Below are 16,011 nucleotides of genomic sequence, written 5' to 3' on the forward strand. Positions count from 1 at the left end.
AGAGTTGCTCAGTCCTCAGTCCCACCTCCAACCTGGCCCTGGGGCACCCTCCACCTCCACCCCTTACAGACTAGGATACCTGAGCCATGGGCTACAGAAATAGAGGTTGGGAGAGGAAGCTGGCAGCTCGAAGGTAGGAGAGAGGTCACCTGGCCCATAGATCATGCACCACTTACCCGCTCAGCGGTCTCATTTTCCTAATTTCAAAGAACTGGGTCCCTGTGTGATTATATCTGTGTAAAGTATGTAAAGGGAAAGTGACAGAAAACTCCAAAGGTCCCAGTAATGTGGCAGAGAAAGCTATGCATTCTGATTTCTCAATGAGATGAGGATGCGAGGGCTTTCAGAAGTCGCCAGCACCCGGAAGGTAGCTAGTAGCCTCTAACTCCTCACTATCCTGCCCTGGAAATCTAATTTCTAACTTAGGCTTCAAAGTACCATGGACCTTTGTAATAGCTCTTTTCAATCTGCTCTGTATTCTGGGTAGTTGACTATTTGTCTTAATTCACCTACTAGATAGACTACAAGCTCTTTGAGAGCTGGTACTATTCTTTTTTTAAAAAAACAATTTTTTTAAGACATGATCTTTCTATGTTGCCCAGGCTTCTCTTGAACTCCTGGGCTCAAGTGATTTTCCTGCCTCAGCCTCCTAAGAAGCTGGGACCTCAGGTATACACCACCATACCTAGATAGAACTATTCTTTCATTATCTTTATATCACCCATAAAATCTGGCAGAAGGCCAGGTGCAGTGGCTTATGCCTGTAATCCCATTGGGAGGCTGAGGCGGGTGGATCACCTGAGTCAGGAGTTCGACACCAACCTGGCCAACATGGCGAAATCCAGTCTCTACTAAAAATACAAAAATTAGCCAAGTGTAATGGCATAGGCCTGTAATCCCAGCTACTCAAGAGGCTGAGGCAGGAGAATCACTTGAACCTAAAAGGCGGAAGTTATGGTGAGATAAGATCTTGCCACTGCACATCAGCCTGGGCAACATAGTGATACTCTGTCTAAAAAAAAAAAAAAACCTGGCAGAAACCCAACATATGCAAGTTAACAAATGTTACTAAATGAATGAGGAATACATGAATGGATGGATGAATATATGGATGGATGGAAAGGTGGATGGATGAATGAGTGGATAGATGGAATGGAAGGGTGGATGGGGTCGGATGGAAGCAAGGATGAAAGGGTGGATTGTTAGCAGTAGGGCTTTTCAGTAGTGCATAGACTCTGTAGCAGGGCTTACTGTGGAGATGTCACTTTTTTTCATGCCTGTGCTGGCACTTGGCATTGATTACTAAATCTGAGAAGCTGCACCATTATTCACTATCCGGGATTTAGCTGACTACCCAGAGGTCTCAGGGACTGACCAGCTTGCACCAAGTTGTTCTGAAGGAGATGGAGAGTTCCCTGATGCCGTGCTCTCTGAGGACTGGGTTTTGATTTTTCTGAGCCTAATGAGAAGTTGCTTTGTAGGTTTTGCTCTTCTGCCTCAAACAAAAGCCTATAGGAAAAGTGCATGTCGGGAAGGTGCTAATGAAGCCTGAACTTCTATGCCCAGAGCTGCTGCAGGCCAGGTGGGGGTGGAAGAGTCAATGGGTGCCCCACAGTGACAGGGGTGCCTAGCGGCACTTCGATCCCTCCTGAAAAGGGCTGGGATTCCTCTCCTGGCACAGCTGTGCTTGGTCACTCAGATACGAGCACACGTAACCCCTTGAAGAGCTCAGTATAAGCAGATTCTGGGCTCCAGCCCTGAAGAGTCTGATTTCAGGCCGTGGTTCATAACCCCGGATGCTACTCAGAGTAACCTCACCTTAGATGACTGAGCAGGAAGCTTCAGGGTGAGGGCTGGGGGGCCTCCCAAGATCACCGGTTTGAGAGTTACTGACCTGGGCCATAAGAACAACAACTAACCATACAGGCTTGCCCAGTTTTTAAAACATACAACATACAAGATCCTAGAGGTAAAAGAGGAACATGAAGGGCTAAATATTCTCATTGCGAAGTGATTTCTTTACCTCACCAAAAATTTTATACAAGCAACGAGGTTCCTGGTACATAAAGTAGAATTCAATTGGCGAAAATTCAGTTCTATGCCCAACTTTCCTCTGCTCACATATCTAATTTGTACATCTAGTGTAACAAATGAGACAAACATAGAGTAAAATAATTTTTAAAAAGTGTACCTGAACGTCTTCTTTCAGTTCCTCAGAGTTAATCATTGAGCCCCTGAAAGTGGGCTGGGGAGAAATCTGCTCTAAACACGCCCTGAGGGGGAGATACTCACTGAGCCCGAATTTGCTGTTAGAAGGCTTCTCCCTCAATCCAGCAGAGCTCACACGGCACCTCTCTCCAGAACCCCATGCAACACCAGCACGCTTGTTGGTTGCTGCTGAGGATGTCCGAGGGGAAGGCAGGATTTGTCCTTTCCTATCCCCACTGCCAGCTGAGCACATTCACAGTCAGGACTGACGCCAACCAGTCCCCATATCCTGGCACCTGTCACTGTGTCCAGAACAAAGCAGTAGGAAGTCCCAAGGAACTAGATAAAAGTCAGGTCAGCAGGTAGAAAAGTGGATGCCCTGCCTTCCTCGTGCAGTGGCCCCAGTGGGCAGGGGGCTGGGAGCAGGACCCCGCAGCCTGCTGGTGCTTCCCTTCTCTGGCCCTCTCTGCAGTCAGTGATGCTGTTGGTCATTGACCTTCGCAGTCATAATGAGTCAGAGAAGAGAAAAATGGAAAAGCAGATCCTTCAGGGCAACCACGAAAACGTGGCAGAGAATATGCTGTCAGGTTTACAGCAGTGTGAGCAAACGATATGTAAAGCACATGCAAATTTGCCCCATCAATGCATTCCGAGTTTAATTCTCTTAACTCTCAGCCAGCTGATCCTTGTGAAGACCATGTCCTAGATAGAAGTGGGGAGTCTTAAAGCCTATAATCAGTTGACTTCAAGTTAAAAAAATAAAAGAGGTGGGGAGGCATTCTAATTGCTGTCACCTTCTAGAATAGCCTATGAGGAGTCAGTCACATCCAGAAAGGGCCAGCTCTTGGGGTCCGGGTCTGCTCTGGCAGGAGTTTGTGCCTTGGGACCATGTGGAACTCCCCATGCGGGTCCCAGAGTGGGGATCAGCACAAACACCAGATAGCCTTCCAAGGGCCAAGGCCGCCAGTCTCACTCTTGGAGGCCGGCGCTACCTCCTCCTCCTAATATTGCTTTAGGATTTTACTGGGAAGATGCCATGTTGGAGAGTTGATGATCCGTGAAGTGAAAACAGAGAAGCCAATCAAGTAATCTCCCAAATGAGCAGAAATTGGTGTTTTCCGATCTAGTAACACCAAGCCCTGTGGGGGAGGTGCTAGTGTTTGGTCCCTGCAGGGAAGACACAAAAATCCACTGGAAAGATTTTTGCCATAACATAGAATGGAGGGGCTTTTCTGGGACATGTGGGGCATGTGTGCAGTGCCCCCTGAAATCCTTTCTGCCTCAGGGCTGGGTATGGGCAGACAAACAGAAAGCCAGTCAATGTGCCTGGGACCTTGTAGAACAGGCTATGTTTTATACATTTACGGAGGAAGGATAGCGGTCCACAGAAGCTTGACCTCCTGGACTATGTGCTGGGGTCCAGCTTCCCATCTGACTCCTCTGTAAAATACCAGAAGGGGCAGGTGGACCACCTGCTCCTGCCCCTCTGTCCCTACAGTGCTGCTTGTGGGAGTTCTCAGAACTGATCTAATCCTGACTGCAAACAACCTGCGGATGCGGAGAAGAAAGGGAGCAAACCAGCTGGTCTGAATTCATACTGAACCCAGTGACTTTCTTAGGTCTTCTCCAAGCTTGAGTCGGGGGAGAGGGCCCCCAATCCCAGAAGCTGAACCATTCATGTAGAATCAAGCAGGTCACCAGCCTGGGTCACCTGAGGAAACAAAGGCAGCACCAGGTGGGCCTCTTGTAGATCATGAGCAGTTAGGGATGAGGGCAAAACAGAGAAAGAGAAAAGAAATGGAGGAGTAGGAGGGAAGAAGGCAATAGGCAGTGGAGGGCTGGGTGTGGTGACTCACATCTGTAATCCCAGCACTTTGGGAGGTCAAGGGGGGCGGATCACTTGAGGTAAGTTCCAGGCCAGCCTGACTAACATGGTGAAACTCTGTCTCTACTAAAAATACAAAAATTAGTCAGGTGTGGTGGCGGATGCCTGTAATCCCAGCTCCTCAGGAGGCTGAGGCAGGAGAATCACTTGCACCCAGGAGGTGGAGGTTTCAGTGAGCTGAGAGTGCACCAACCCACTCCATCCTGGGTGACAAAGCAAGTCCTCATCTCAAAAACAAGGACAGTGAAGGAGAACAGGAGGAGGGGAATAAAGATGCCCAAGAGAAAGGAAGTGGAGAAAGAAGAGAAGATAGAAGGAAGAGGGGTGCTCAGGGGAAAAAGGGAAAGGACAGGGAAGAGGAGGGAGAAAGAGAAGCCAGAAGGGCTCAAGGGGAACCAGCCTGCCCTATTGGGTCACTGCAATTACAACTTCCATGCACACTCTTTCTAGACTCCCACCTGGGACATCCCTCCATGCCTGGCCTCACCAACCTTAGAGAGCTTTTGATGACCAGCTGGGGACAGATTTGCCAGCAGGCTTGCGATCACCATGCCTGTCCCCTGGCTGGGTGTGCTCAGACCTTGGTTGGAAGGATACTGTAGGGTCTTCATGTAATTCTGGATCGCCTGGAGCCAGTCTGGGATCGTCATCGACAGCCTGTAGTTTGGGACCTGGGGTATTGAAGGCTGCAGAAAAATAGAGAAGAGGAGGTGTTTATTAAGGAGGCGCTCTGGGGCCCAGCTTCTGGGGACAGGCAGAGGGCTGAAGCCACCAGAGAGAGAGGTGCTCCTGAGAGCCGAAGGCAGCATGGTCACCCTGGCGTGGTTACCTGATTGAGCAGTGCCTCCTCCATGAGGTCTCCCAGGAACAGTGGGTCCCTCATTGAAGCTCTCCCTCTCTGAGTTCCCTCTGAGTCATGGTGGTTCTCTATGGCCCTCCGTGCTGTGTGAACACAGCCTTTTTCCCTGCAGGAGCCTAATGCCTCCATGAGGTGAAGAACTATGTTCTATTGTGTCCCCCTGCCGAGCCTGGCCCAGGACGGACACGAAAGCATTCCATCAATGATTGCATAATGCCTGCTGCACGGCAAATGGTGATCCACTACAAGTGCTCTACTGCAGGGCAACATTTACACAGAATATAAAGTGAATGGATGCCAGGTGCCGTGGCTCACGCCTGTAATCCCAGCACTTTGGGAGGCCAAGGCGTGTGGATCACATAAGTCTAGGAGTTTGAGACCAGCCTGGGCAACACGGTGAAACTCCATCTCTAAAATTTAAATAAGTAAATAAAGTGAATGATGCCCTAGAGAATTGCAACATGGCACTACGAATGCCGCATCTCAATACTACCTTCCCTGCAACACCCAGTATGTCCCTTTCCCTGAGTCCCACCCCAGAAGGATTAGGGAAGATCCCTCCTCTTGCCTTGACTCTCCCCAGACAAGTGCAGCTCCTCTGACTCACACGCCATCTTACCACTTTACCCCTCACAGCAGCTCCATCAGCACACTCACTTCCTAGTCTGCCCCTCAATCAACACTCCCTGAATGTCTACAACATAACAGACAAAGTCCTAATCCCTGCCAGGAAGAGAAAGAACCAAAGTCAGGCAAGGACTGGAAAGAGGGAAGCAGGTCCCTCTTCTCAGGAATTTAGAGCTAAGACACCCACTCGGCTCTGAGCAGCCGTACCCTGAAGGCCAAGAGCAAGAACGGACAGGGACGTCCAATCAAGTCACTGCTGAAAAGCCAGGCACGGTTTGGGGTTTTCTTGGTTGGTTTTGTTTTTTGCTTTATTTCACCTATATGTTTCTTGGTCTTCTGACCTCTGTCTCTCCCTGGGGTCCTTGGTGACAGAGAATCTCAGCCCACGTGGGTGGAGCTCCAGCAGTGCTGCTGCTGGGAAGGAGAAAGGAGGCTCCTCCAGGCCACGCCACTTAAGGAGAAGCAGAAAGGGCCTGAGGACGGATGAGACCCATCCTCAGAGCAAACAGGGCAAGGGCGGCCCTGGGGATTTGGTGCTCCGCTGATGGAAGGGGACTCCGCTGGGGAGACGAGGGGAAGGCCCTGTGCAGCCAGGCCAGGCAGCAGAGCCAGACCACTGCCTAAGGCTGTTTGAGGCTCTCTCCTTGGCTCTCCAGGTGCCAGCCCCAGTGTGAGGCTGAGGGCACGCTGCCCCCCCCCCGCCTGGGCATTGGGGTCTTTCCGTACTTCCACCCCGCTGGCTGCACTTACTGCAAATACTCCTTGACATTCCTTTCCTCTCACTGCCTCAATTCTCTCTTGGCTTTGAAATGTCCAACTTCACAGCAACTGCCTCCTCAGCTGGAAGGAAACTCATCAGAATCACACTTCCTGCATTACAGCCAAGGTATTATGCGTGTGTGTGTGTGAATGTGCATGTGAATGTGAGTGTGTGTGCACACTCAGGCACAGCTATTCTGCAAGCTCCATTTTGTTTACAACGTGTCAACCCAAATCAATCACATTGCTGTCTGAGAGAGTCATTTCAGGGGGCAAGGCATTGAATATTTGCTCCCATGACACACAGACACATACACACACACACACACACACACACACACACACACACACAGAGCAAGTCAAAATGTAAAGTGTATCCTATGTTTCTGCCCTAACATACACTAGAAAGTGTTCTATGTAAAAAATGTGCCAGAGATTTCACAAAGTGAGGAGAGAAGGGGAGATGCGAACAAATATGTCTTTAGCACCTCCTATGTTTCAAGCTTAGGCCCTGTATGAACGGGAGAGAAAGCCCAGGAGCAGAGGCAGAGAGGAGGGGAATTCTAGTTTATTAAGACATACGCAGGTCGGGCGCAGTGGCTGACGCCTGTAATCCCAGCACTTTGGGAGGCCAAGGTGGGCGGATCGCTTGAGCCCAGAAGTTCAAGACCAGCTTGGGCAACATGGCGAGACCCCATCACTAAAAAAAGAAAAAAAAGAAAATTAGCCGAGCATGGTGGTGCACGCCCGTAGTTTCAGCTACTCAAGAGGCTGAGGTAGGAAGATGGCTTGAGCGCAGGAGGTCAAGGCTGCAGTGAGCCATAAATGGGCCACCGCACTCCAGCTTGGGTGACAGAGCAAGACCCTGTCTCAAAAAAAAAAGACATAAACATTTCTGCACAGAAAAGCACAGTCTGAACCTCTTTAATAGAAAAGCTGATAAGTGTGGGAAAATGCCCCGAGGAAACACCAGCCACCTAAGGGATCCCCAGAGGGCTGTCCCTAGGCCAGAGCCTTGCTGTAGCCAGTGACTTGGTTCAAGAGTCTGCTGAAGGACTGACCACCAAATTATTTCAACCCCCCTCAAGCCCAACAGAGCCCACAAGAGCTGGATGGCAGGGTGGGAGCAGACGGCAGCTGGTCCTCAAAATAGCAACCCGATGGCGCCCAAGGGCTTTTAAAAACAGCTGCATGGTTACCTCAGCCTGGCTGTGAGCAGAGTGCAGGAGCTGTGGCCACACTTCCTGCCCAATGGGAGGACAAACGTATACATTCCCCAAGTCCCAGCTGGGGGCAGGACAGTGGCGGGGAGGCGCGGAGACCGCAGAGGGAATGATGTCATAGGCTACAGCTCACTCTGATGTCTGGGAGAGCTGGCTGGGCTCAGCCTGGGGGGTCCATTTCCAACCAGCGCCTCGGGCTGCCAACGTTCCCACTGGCCATGGACTGTAAACCAGGTGGGCTTCCTGGAGTGTCATTAGGAGACACACACCAACCAGGTCCAAAGCCCTGCTCTGCCACCTACTAGCTGTGGGTCCTGGTCAAGCTGCATGACCTCTCTAAGCCTCTGTTTTCTTCCTGATAAAATAGGAATAGTATCACCTACTTCCAACCTTCCAAGCTGGTTGTAAGCATTACATGACCTAATGCAAAAGTAGGCAACTTGGGGCTTGGCATATGGTGCTCATTAAGTGTAAGCTGTGTTGGCCAGGTGCCGTGGCTCACACCTGTAGTCCCAACACTTTGGGAGGCCAAGGTGAGTGGATCACTTGAGGTTGGGAGTTTGAGACCAGCCTGGCCAACAGGGTGAAACCCCATCTCTACTAAAAATACAAAAATCAGCTGGGCATGGTGGCAGGCGCCTGTAAACCCAGCTACTTGGGAGGCTGAGGCAGGAGAATTGCTTAAATCTGGGAGGCAGAGGTTGCAGTGATTGAGCCGCTGCACTCCAGCCTGGGTGTCGGAGCAAGACTCCATCTCAAAAAAAAAAAAAAAAGTGTAAGCTGTGTTATTATTCATCACCAATATATTGTCAGGGGTCTAGGCTGGGGAAACCTGAATGATCCAAACTTTCTGGAACTGGAAAACAGAATCAGCAGCAGCAGAGTCCCTGGACACTCAGCTTGGGAGCTTCACATCATGAAGATACCTTCTCACCTTAATGGAGAGGATGAAAACATTCACTGCTCCTTGGGGATGCATTGGTGATAGTGAGTTAATATCCTTAATTCATTATGAGCTCATGCAAAGTGACAAGAAAACTCTTTAGGCCTCAGTGGAAATAAAAATGGCCCCCAAAGGTGGAAGCAACCCAAGTGTCCATTGACAGATGAATGAATAAACAAAATGTGGAGTACCACGGAATATACGATGGTATACAGTGGAACATGATTCAGCCTTTAAAAGGAAAGACGGTTTGACACACACTATCACATGGATGAACCTTGATGACATTTTGCTAAATGAAGTTAGCCAATCACAAAAGGACAAATATTGAATAATTCCTCTTATATAAGGTTCCCAGAGTAGTCAAAGTCATAGAGACACAAAGTAGAATGGTGGTTGCCAGGGGCTGGGGAGAGAGGGAAATGGAAAGTTAGTGTGGAATGGGTACAAGGTTTCAGTTAGGAAGATGAAAAACGTCTGGAGATGGATGGTGGTGATGGCTGCACAACAATGTGAAGGTTGCACACTTAAAAACGGTGAAAATGGTAAACTGTATGATACACATATATATGTATATATCTTCACAATTTTAAAAGCCATGAAAAGACAATTCACAAAAGAAGAAAAGCAAATAATAACCAAATACTTGAAAAAAATTGTTTAAGTGCTCTAATATAAGAAATGCAAATTAAAGCCACTGCAAAATGTCATTTTTCACCTCTCCAATTAGCAAAAACGTGCTGAAATGCAGATACCCAATGCTGGTAAGGATGTTCTCCTAGAGGATCAAGGCAAACATAAATTGGTGCAACCTTTTCAGGAAAAGCCCAGGGCGTATCCCTTTTTTCTGTTCGTGACTGGGGTCTGCAGAATCCCTCCTCATGCTATTTTCCTGCCAGATTTCATCAATTGCTGTACTACCTGAAACTCTGACTTTGATTTTCTGTAGCCCTTCCCCTCAAGGGTCTTACCACCTGCTGCCTACATTAGCCCCACAGCCGTGGCCAGGCTGATGAAGGCACAATCTAGAGGAAACAGATCGAAACCAACCTCTTCACACAGGCACTGTGCCTGTTTTCTAGGGGTGGGGGCCCCAGCAAACTTGAGGGCTAGGGGGCAGGAGGAGGGAGTGGAGTAGACAGAAAGATGGTGTTCAAGAGAAAGAACAATGAAACAAACCACAGGCAAGGCTCTCGTGAGCAGCCTCTCTTCCACTCTGTTCTTGTGAAGCACAATTGACCTGTGGGAAGAATGCAAGGGAAGTGATACGGATGGACAGTTGTGTAACTGACACTGCCGTGTGGGAGAGAAGGGAAAGACCAGGAAAGGAGCCAGAGAGGCAGCAAGAACCCCAGGCACTAGGAATCTTTAACAAGAGCAAGGGGAATTCAAAACCTTTTGTCATCCCTACTCTGAAAACACTATGCAGGCACCAGGCAGAAAAATCTTCTTTGGCGGCTTGGGAAGAGAAGTACAAAACAGCACCCGTGAGCCCAGAATGGGCCCCAGGCTCCTGCAACAGAGGCAGCCAGGAATCTGTGAATGGCCTGGGACAGAGGTGCGGGACAGACAGACAGATGAAAGGTTCTCGGTCCAGGACTGAGGAGGGAAGGAGCTGCCCGCAAGAGCTGGCAGCGGGCAGGAACAGCCTTGACTGCAGCCAGGTTTCTAGTATCAAACACGCCCGTGTCTTCACTCAGGTGAAGCTCAGTCCTCTAAATGCGAATTATTTTCCAATTGGGAATCAACTTGAGAATAAGGCACAAGAAGTGAGGTCTGCAAGAAACCGACTGCTGTTTCTTGCTGAATCCATCCTGGTTTTCTGCCCCAAGGAGAGTCCAGTTCCAGGCTGTTAAGAAACAGGAGGATTGTCCTAGAATTTTCCTAGAATGCCCACTGTTTTCTTCTGGGCTGGCCACTCTCTCTGAGCCTCGCTTCCCATCTGCTATTATCTTCCAACTGACTCTTGCTGTTTCCTTAAAGTCTCTGAAAAATCCTGCCTTTGACCTGGTCAACTGCTAACTTCAGACTCAACAACCACCAGGGGAGAGGCCTACAGTCACAAATTTAGAAGGAGGATCTCAAAGCAGGGGAATCCCTGCAAGATGGGGACATCTGGACCTTCAGGCAGAAGTTACCATGGCTGCTAAGGGAATGTCCTGTAGTCAAATGAAGTGTCATTTAGTCCTCCATGCAGGCCCTTGAAAACCTCCCCCATCCACTTCTTTTGCTTCTTAGTCTATGTTCAATGGCCAAAAATGGTTAATCCCCCTGAAGCCTGCCAAGCTTTTACCAGCGCCGCCAACCTACCACCCTTCTTCTGTACGAATTCCTTGGTAAGATATTGATTTGGTTGATGGAGAAAAGGACTTGACCACAGAAGAAAGAGTCTGCCATGCTCAGCACAGGAATAGCCCTCTAATCCGAGACGAGTGGCCCCTGGAAAAGGGAGCTTTTGAGGCTCTTCCCATGTTAAGGCCTAGGCAGCGGTCAGGGCTTGGGGAATGTCACGGTCAGGGGAGATACCGTGATAGGATTGGGGATAGAGAACCAACCATTAAGATGCAATGTGAGAGAAATGTTAAGTTCTTTATATTTAGGGCCAAAAAGCTGACTGTCCACATTTGGGCTGGGGATTCCTGGCTTGGAAGCAGTTTTCATGTGACCTTCTAGTTACTATGAAAAGTACAATATGATGTGGCCACCGTGTAAAAAAGGGAAGACCGGCTGGGCGCGGTGGCTCACACCTGTAATCCTAGTACTTTGGGAGGCTGAGGCAGGCGGATCATGAGGTCATGAGTTCGAGACCAGCCTGACCAATATGGTGAAACTCCATCTTACTAAAAATACAAAAAATAGCTGGGCGTGGTGACACGTGCCTATAATCCCAGCTACTCAGGAGGCTGAGGCAGGAGAATTGCTTGAACCCAGGAGGCGGAGGTTGCAGTGAACCAAGATCGCACCACTGCACTCCAGCCTGGGCGACAGAGCAAGACTCCATCTCAAAAAAAAAAAGGGAACACTTTCTTAAGAACACAGCATTCACCTACAATAATGGAAAAATCAGGTACAGGCCTCAGGAAGTAGCAGTCTGTGTTCTAAACTGCTCAGACATGATTTAGAATCCTGTGTTTCATATGTGCTTGCAAATGACTAATGACAAACTAGGAATTGTCTCAGAAGGAGGAGGGTGAGTTGGTCTAGGAGCTATGACATATAAGAAAGGGCAAAAGGCCAGGCGCGGTGGCTCACGCCTGTAATCCCACCACTTTGGGAAGCCAATGAGGGAGAATCGCTTGAGCCTAGAAGTTCGAGACCAGTCTGGGCAACACGGTGAGACCTTGTCTCTACAAAAATTCTTTTTTAAGTTAACCAGGTTGGGTGGTACGTGTCAGTAGTCCCAGCTACACTCAGGAGGCTGAGGTGGGAGGATTGCTTGAGCCTGGGAGGTTGAAGCTGCAGTGAGCCATGATCACACACTGCACTCCAGCCTGGGTGACAGAGGAAAGCCTTGTCTCCAAAATAAGAAAAAAGAAAAAGGGCAAAAGGAGCTATCTGTGGACAAAGAAGGCCAAAGGAAGAAGCAGAAGCAGAATTATAGAAAAAGTCAGTCCTGAGGGCTGATAGTCCAGCAGACCTCTAGCATCACACAGATCAGCATTAGCGACCTGGAGACTCACAGGTCATAACATCATGAGATTTTAAAGTTGGAAAGAACTTACAAAGTCTGGTCTATTCCCATTTTATAGAAGAGAAAACTAAGGACAGAGATTTTAAGTGAATGACCTCACTTAAGTGAGGCACAAGGCTAGATGTCATACAACCAAGACTAAGATTCAGTTCCTTGATTTCTACTCAAGTCCCTTCCATCCTAACACCACTCTCTCATACATTCAAGGGTGCTGTGAGTAGCAAAGGAAGTTGACAATGCTCTGCCCTTATTCAAAAAGCAACACAACAATCAGTGATGAAATGTGATTTGGGGGTGGGAGGGTGCTGTGAGGAGGATTTATGGTTGGTCTTTCCTAACAATCAACTCTGGCCAGGCCTAAGATCAGCTGCCCTGGGAAGCAGCAAGCTCCCCATTCCCAAGAGATCTTCAGAAAAAGGAGGGGATTCTGTTGAGAGGTGGGAGACTGGTCTCTACAAACAGCAAAATTCCATGATTCCCACATAGAAAATTCACCCCGCCACGCGCCCACATACATGGTTGGGGGAAGGATGAAAGCACAATTAGAGGCAGGGTTGGTGCTGGTGCTACTAAGAAAGGCAGCATGGGACAGTAGGACCAGGTGTTTTTTTCCTTGTGGTCACTTTTCTTCCAAGTTTAAGGGCTCTCAGCTCCTCACTGGAGGAAAAATTCTCAAGTCAGAACTGCAAACCAGGAACAAGGTTGTTCTCATGTTCAAGAACTCAGCAAGGGTAATTATGGTTGACACTAAAGCAGGCAAGATTCTAGTTGGGCACAATGAAGATCTCGTTGACCAGCAGAGTAATATAACACTGTAACTGACTGCAGCAGGAAGTTTAGAGGCTCTGTCACTTCCCCAAGGACACACACAGCTTTCTGGCCTGCAGGCTCAGATGCTCAGCTGTCACCAGGCTGGGGACTCAACCAGATGGCCTTCCGGGTCTCAAGTCTGGCATTCCTAGACCTGCCCAGGAATCTTCTCAGCCGTACCAGCGTCCCCAGGGTCCAGGGGAAACCATCCGCCACGCTATAACCCTGAGGCTCGGCAGCATTTCTCCCCAGTTTGCATTTTGATGTTTCATATAACGTATCTACTCCCACCAGGGGACATCTCCCTCCCTCGGTAAAGATATCCTTAGCCACCAAACCCAAATGGCTCACTGGCTTCTCTCCAAGGCAAAAAGAGAGTTTCACTCCTCAGCCTCTTTTTCTATCCAGTGAGACTAATTCATCATGTGTACTGGAAAGTCCCTTTTAAGTCTCAGCCAAAAGTCTCTTTTTTCTTGGAGCCCAAATAAGCTGGGAAGAGAGAGAGAGAGAGAGTTCACTGTTTTGCAAGTTTCAGAGGTGAAAGTCACTGTCATAAAAAAAAAAGAAAAGAAAAGAAAAGAAAAAAATTGGCAAGAAGTCTGGAAATGATTCACACTGAGAAGTCTGACTGGTTGATTTCAAATTCATTCACAGCTTAATAAATCATTTGCTGGGGGAAGAGGGGAGCAGAGGAGGAGCAAGACACTCCAAAGAGAACAAGCAGGGTGGGATCCCTGGGGTCTATGCATTCTTTGGCATCGCTGGTACCTGGTAGCTCTAGCTTTTGCTGAAGAAGGATGTATGTGGGGGTGAGTAAATAATAGAGTTTGGCTGGAGGTTCAAAGACACCTTGGCACAATCCAATTACACAGTCCCAGGATAGCAAGCCCGCTACCTCCCCTTTCCCCATTTCTTAGGCTTCCAATCTAAACATCTCAATTAGAAAAGGGCTGGCAGGGAGGAATGGGGAGAGGAAGGGAGTTTGTAGCAGGACTAGGAAAATGGAGATTGCCTCTATTTGCTACGTATAGGCTGAAACGGTCCCATCGCTGCCTACCTACCCCCAGGCCCCCAAACCCGCCCTGGAAGACACTGACCTTTGCCAAGAAGGCGGCGTTCCTGATGGCGCCCACCATTTCTCCCCCCTTAGGGTGCACCTTGGCCACGTGCATCCACATGCGCTCCCAGGTGTGGCTGTCGATGGGGAAGCCGCTCTTGTTAACGTGGAACAGCACCCCGCCGTCTTTGTCCTCCTCCTCCGAGCCCCCGCTGGTGGCGAGGCTCACGGGCCGCGCGTGGCTGCTCCGGGACCGGGTGCCTTTGGCGCCTTTGGGGTGGGGGCAGCGGTGAGTGTCGGCCGCAGAGCCGGTCATGGTGGGGCCTGGGCGGGGAGCGAGGTACTGGGGGCGCGCGGCGGCGGAGGCGGCGGCAGCGGGGTGGGGGCGTGTGCACGCGGGCGCGGCGCGGGGATCAGCGCCCCGCGGGGGCGGCCTTCTCCATGCCTCTCGCTGCGGCAGGACCAGGACGCACCAAGGGGGAGCGGCGGCGGGAGCTCCGCGGAGGCTCCCTGCTTACCGGCGGTGCCTGAAATCAGCGGAGACACAGCTGACACCACAGCTAAGTGGACGCACAGAGGAACCGAGTGGGGGGCCCCGGAGTGTCTCCACGACACTCCCCGCTCCCCCCTGCACGCTGACAGCCTCCCTGGGAATGGATGACGGGCTTCCAGCCCTGCGATTACCTAGAAAGGCAGCTCAAAATGTGCCACGAAGCTTCACACACACCTAAACCCCGGGGGTTGGGGATGGAGTGGCACAAGGAGCTTGGCGGATGCGGAGCGCAAGGTGTGAGGAGAAGAAAGACAGCTTGTGTAGCATGCAGGAACAGGAGGTTCCCGCAAGGCTCCACGCATTCCTGGGTCCTCAGATGTGGCCGAGAGAGGAGCGGAGCCACGAACGTGCCGGCACGTGAGCGCCCAGGGCTGGCGCGAGGGCGCTGCAGCAGCCTTGGCTTGCAAAGCGGCCCGCTTTCTTCCAGGAAGCCCTCCCGGACCCCGGCGGGGATCTAGTGGAAAGAGCTCCATCCGCCCCCTTTTCCCCGAGTTCCAGCGCCTAGCACCGGGAGGGACTGGCTGCAGGCGGGTGGGGCGCAGGAAGGGCGCGCGGCAGCTCCAAGATCCTACCTCGGAACGGTTGGCTTCATGGCTGCAGAGCCTCTCCAGGCGGCGGGACAGCGGGGGCTGCTGCTGCTGCTGCTGGGCCTGGGGCTGGGGCTGGGGCTGCTGGGGCTTGCTTGGGCCGTCGCCTCATTCCATGTCCCATTCTCGAATGTTATTCTGTGACATATAACCAAGTCACCCGGGCAGCCGCCGATGTTCCGAATGCGTCTATTGGCCACCGCAACAAAGAGGGGCGGGTCCCGGGCTCGGGACTCTACAACCCCGAGCTCCGCGACGCTCTGATTGGCTCCAGGGGTTCCCTGGCGGGAGGGGACAGGAGTAGGGGGAGCCTGGCGGCCACGCGAAATCCGATCGCTGTCGTGTCCTGGGAGCCCCGCGGGCTGGAGCGTTTGGCCATGGGACTTAAGATCGAGTTTCCCCAGGGGTCGTGGCACTTCGAGGGTTTGCAACTGTGGAAGCAGAGGAGAAACAAAACCACCCGAGAAGTGACCGCGCGGAAGCAGAGGGTTTGGCATCAGAACAGCATTGCCTGAGGGACGCTGTACACACTAACGTGCCTCTAACCGGGATGATGAGTGGTTCATCCTCTACCTGGGATGATGAGGGGCTGTTCATACCTATGCGTGAAATTAAATCTTTTTTTAATCCCGCATTTAAAAATTCCTCAAAATTAACAAGTGGGTGCAGCTTTGGATCCCCTGGTATTAGTCATGGTTAATAAAGTCCCTTTAAGCCCAAGTTGAGAGGAGACAATAAAACCCAAGAGGTCAGGCAGGCCCTGACTGTTCTGCCACAGCTGTCGAGTGAGAGGAGGGATGGATAGATGT

At 50.6% G+C, this 16,011-nt stretch overlaps 1 protein-coding gene across 4 annotated transcripts in view; it reads right to left on the reverse strand.

The window, feature by feature from the left end:
- Positions 1-15,387, reverse strand: part of VASH2 (vasohibin 2) — a 41,000-nt gene extending 25,613 nt beyond the window's left edge. Inside the window, exons 1-5 of one of the 4 annotated variants that reach the window (XM_030812893.1) lie at positions 15,188-15,387; positions 14,536-14,589; positions 14,103-14,332; positions 4,691-4,779; positions 177-233 (exon numbers count right to left, since the gene is read on the reverse strand). In XM_030812893.1, coding sequence (XP_030668753.1) covers positions 177-233; positions 4,691-4,779; positions 14,103-14,183 — 227 coding nt within the window. In that variant the 5' untranslated portion in view covers positions 14,184-14,332; positions 14,536-14,589; positions 15,188-15,387. Of the gene's footprint in view, positions 1-176; positions 234-4,690; positions 4,780-14,102; positions 14,590-15,187 lie in introns of all 4 variants that reach the window. The other 3 variants (XM_030812891.1, XM_003265120.3, XM_030812892.1) reach the window with 3 other exon arrangements.
- Positions 15,388-16,011: the final 624 nt, after the last annotated feature.

The sequence above is a fragment of the Nomascus leucogenys genome, chromosome 5, assembly GCF_006542625.1.
Source record: "Nomascus leucogenys isolate Asia chromosome 5, Asia_NLE_v1, whole genome shotgun sequence".
In the NCBI taxonomy this organism is placed as follows: domain Eukaryota; kingdom Metazoa; phylum Chordata; class Mammalia; order Primates; family Hylobatidae; genus Nomascus; species Nomascus leucogenys.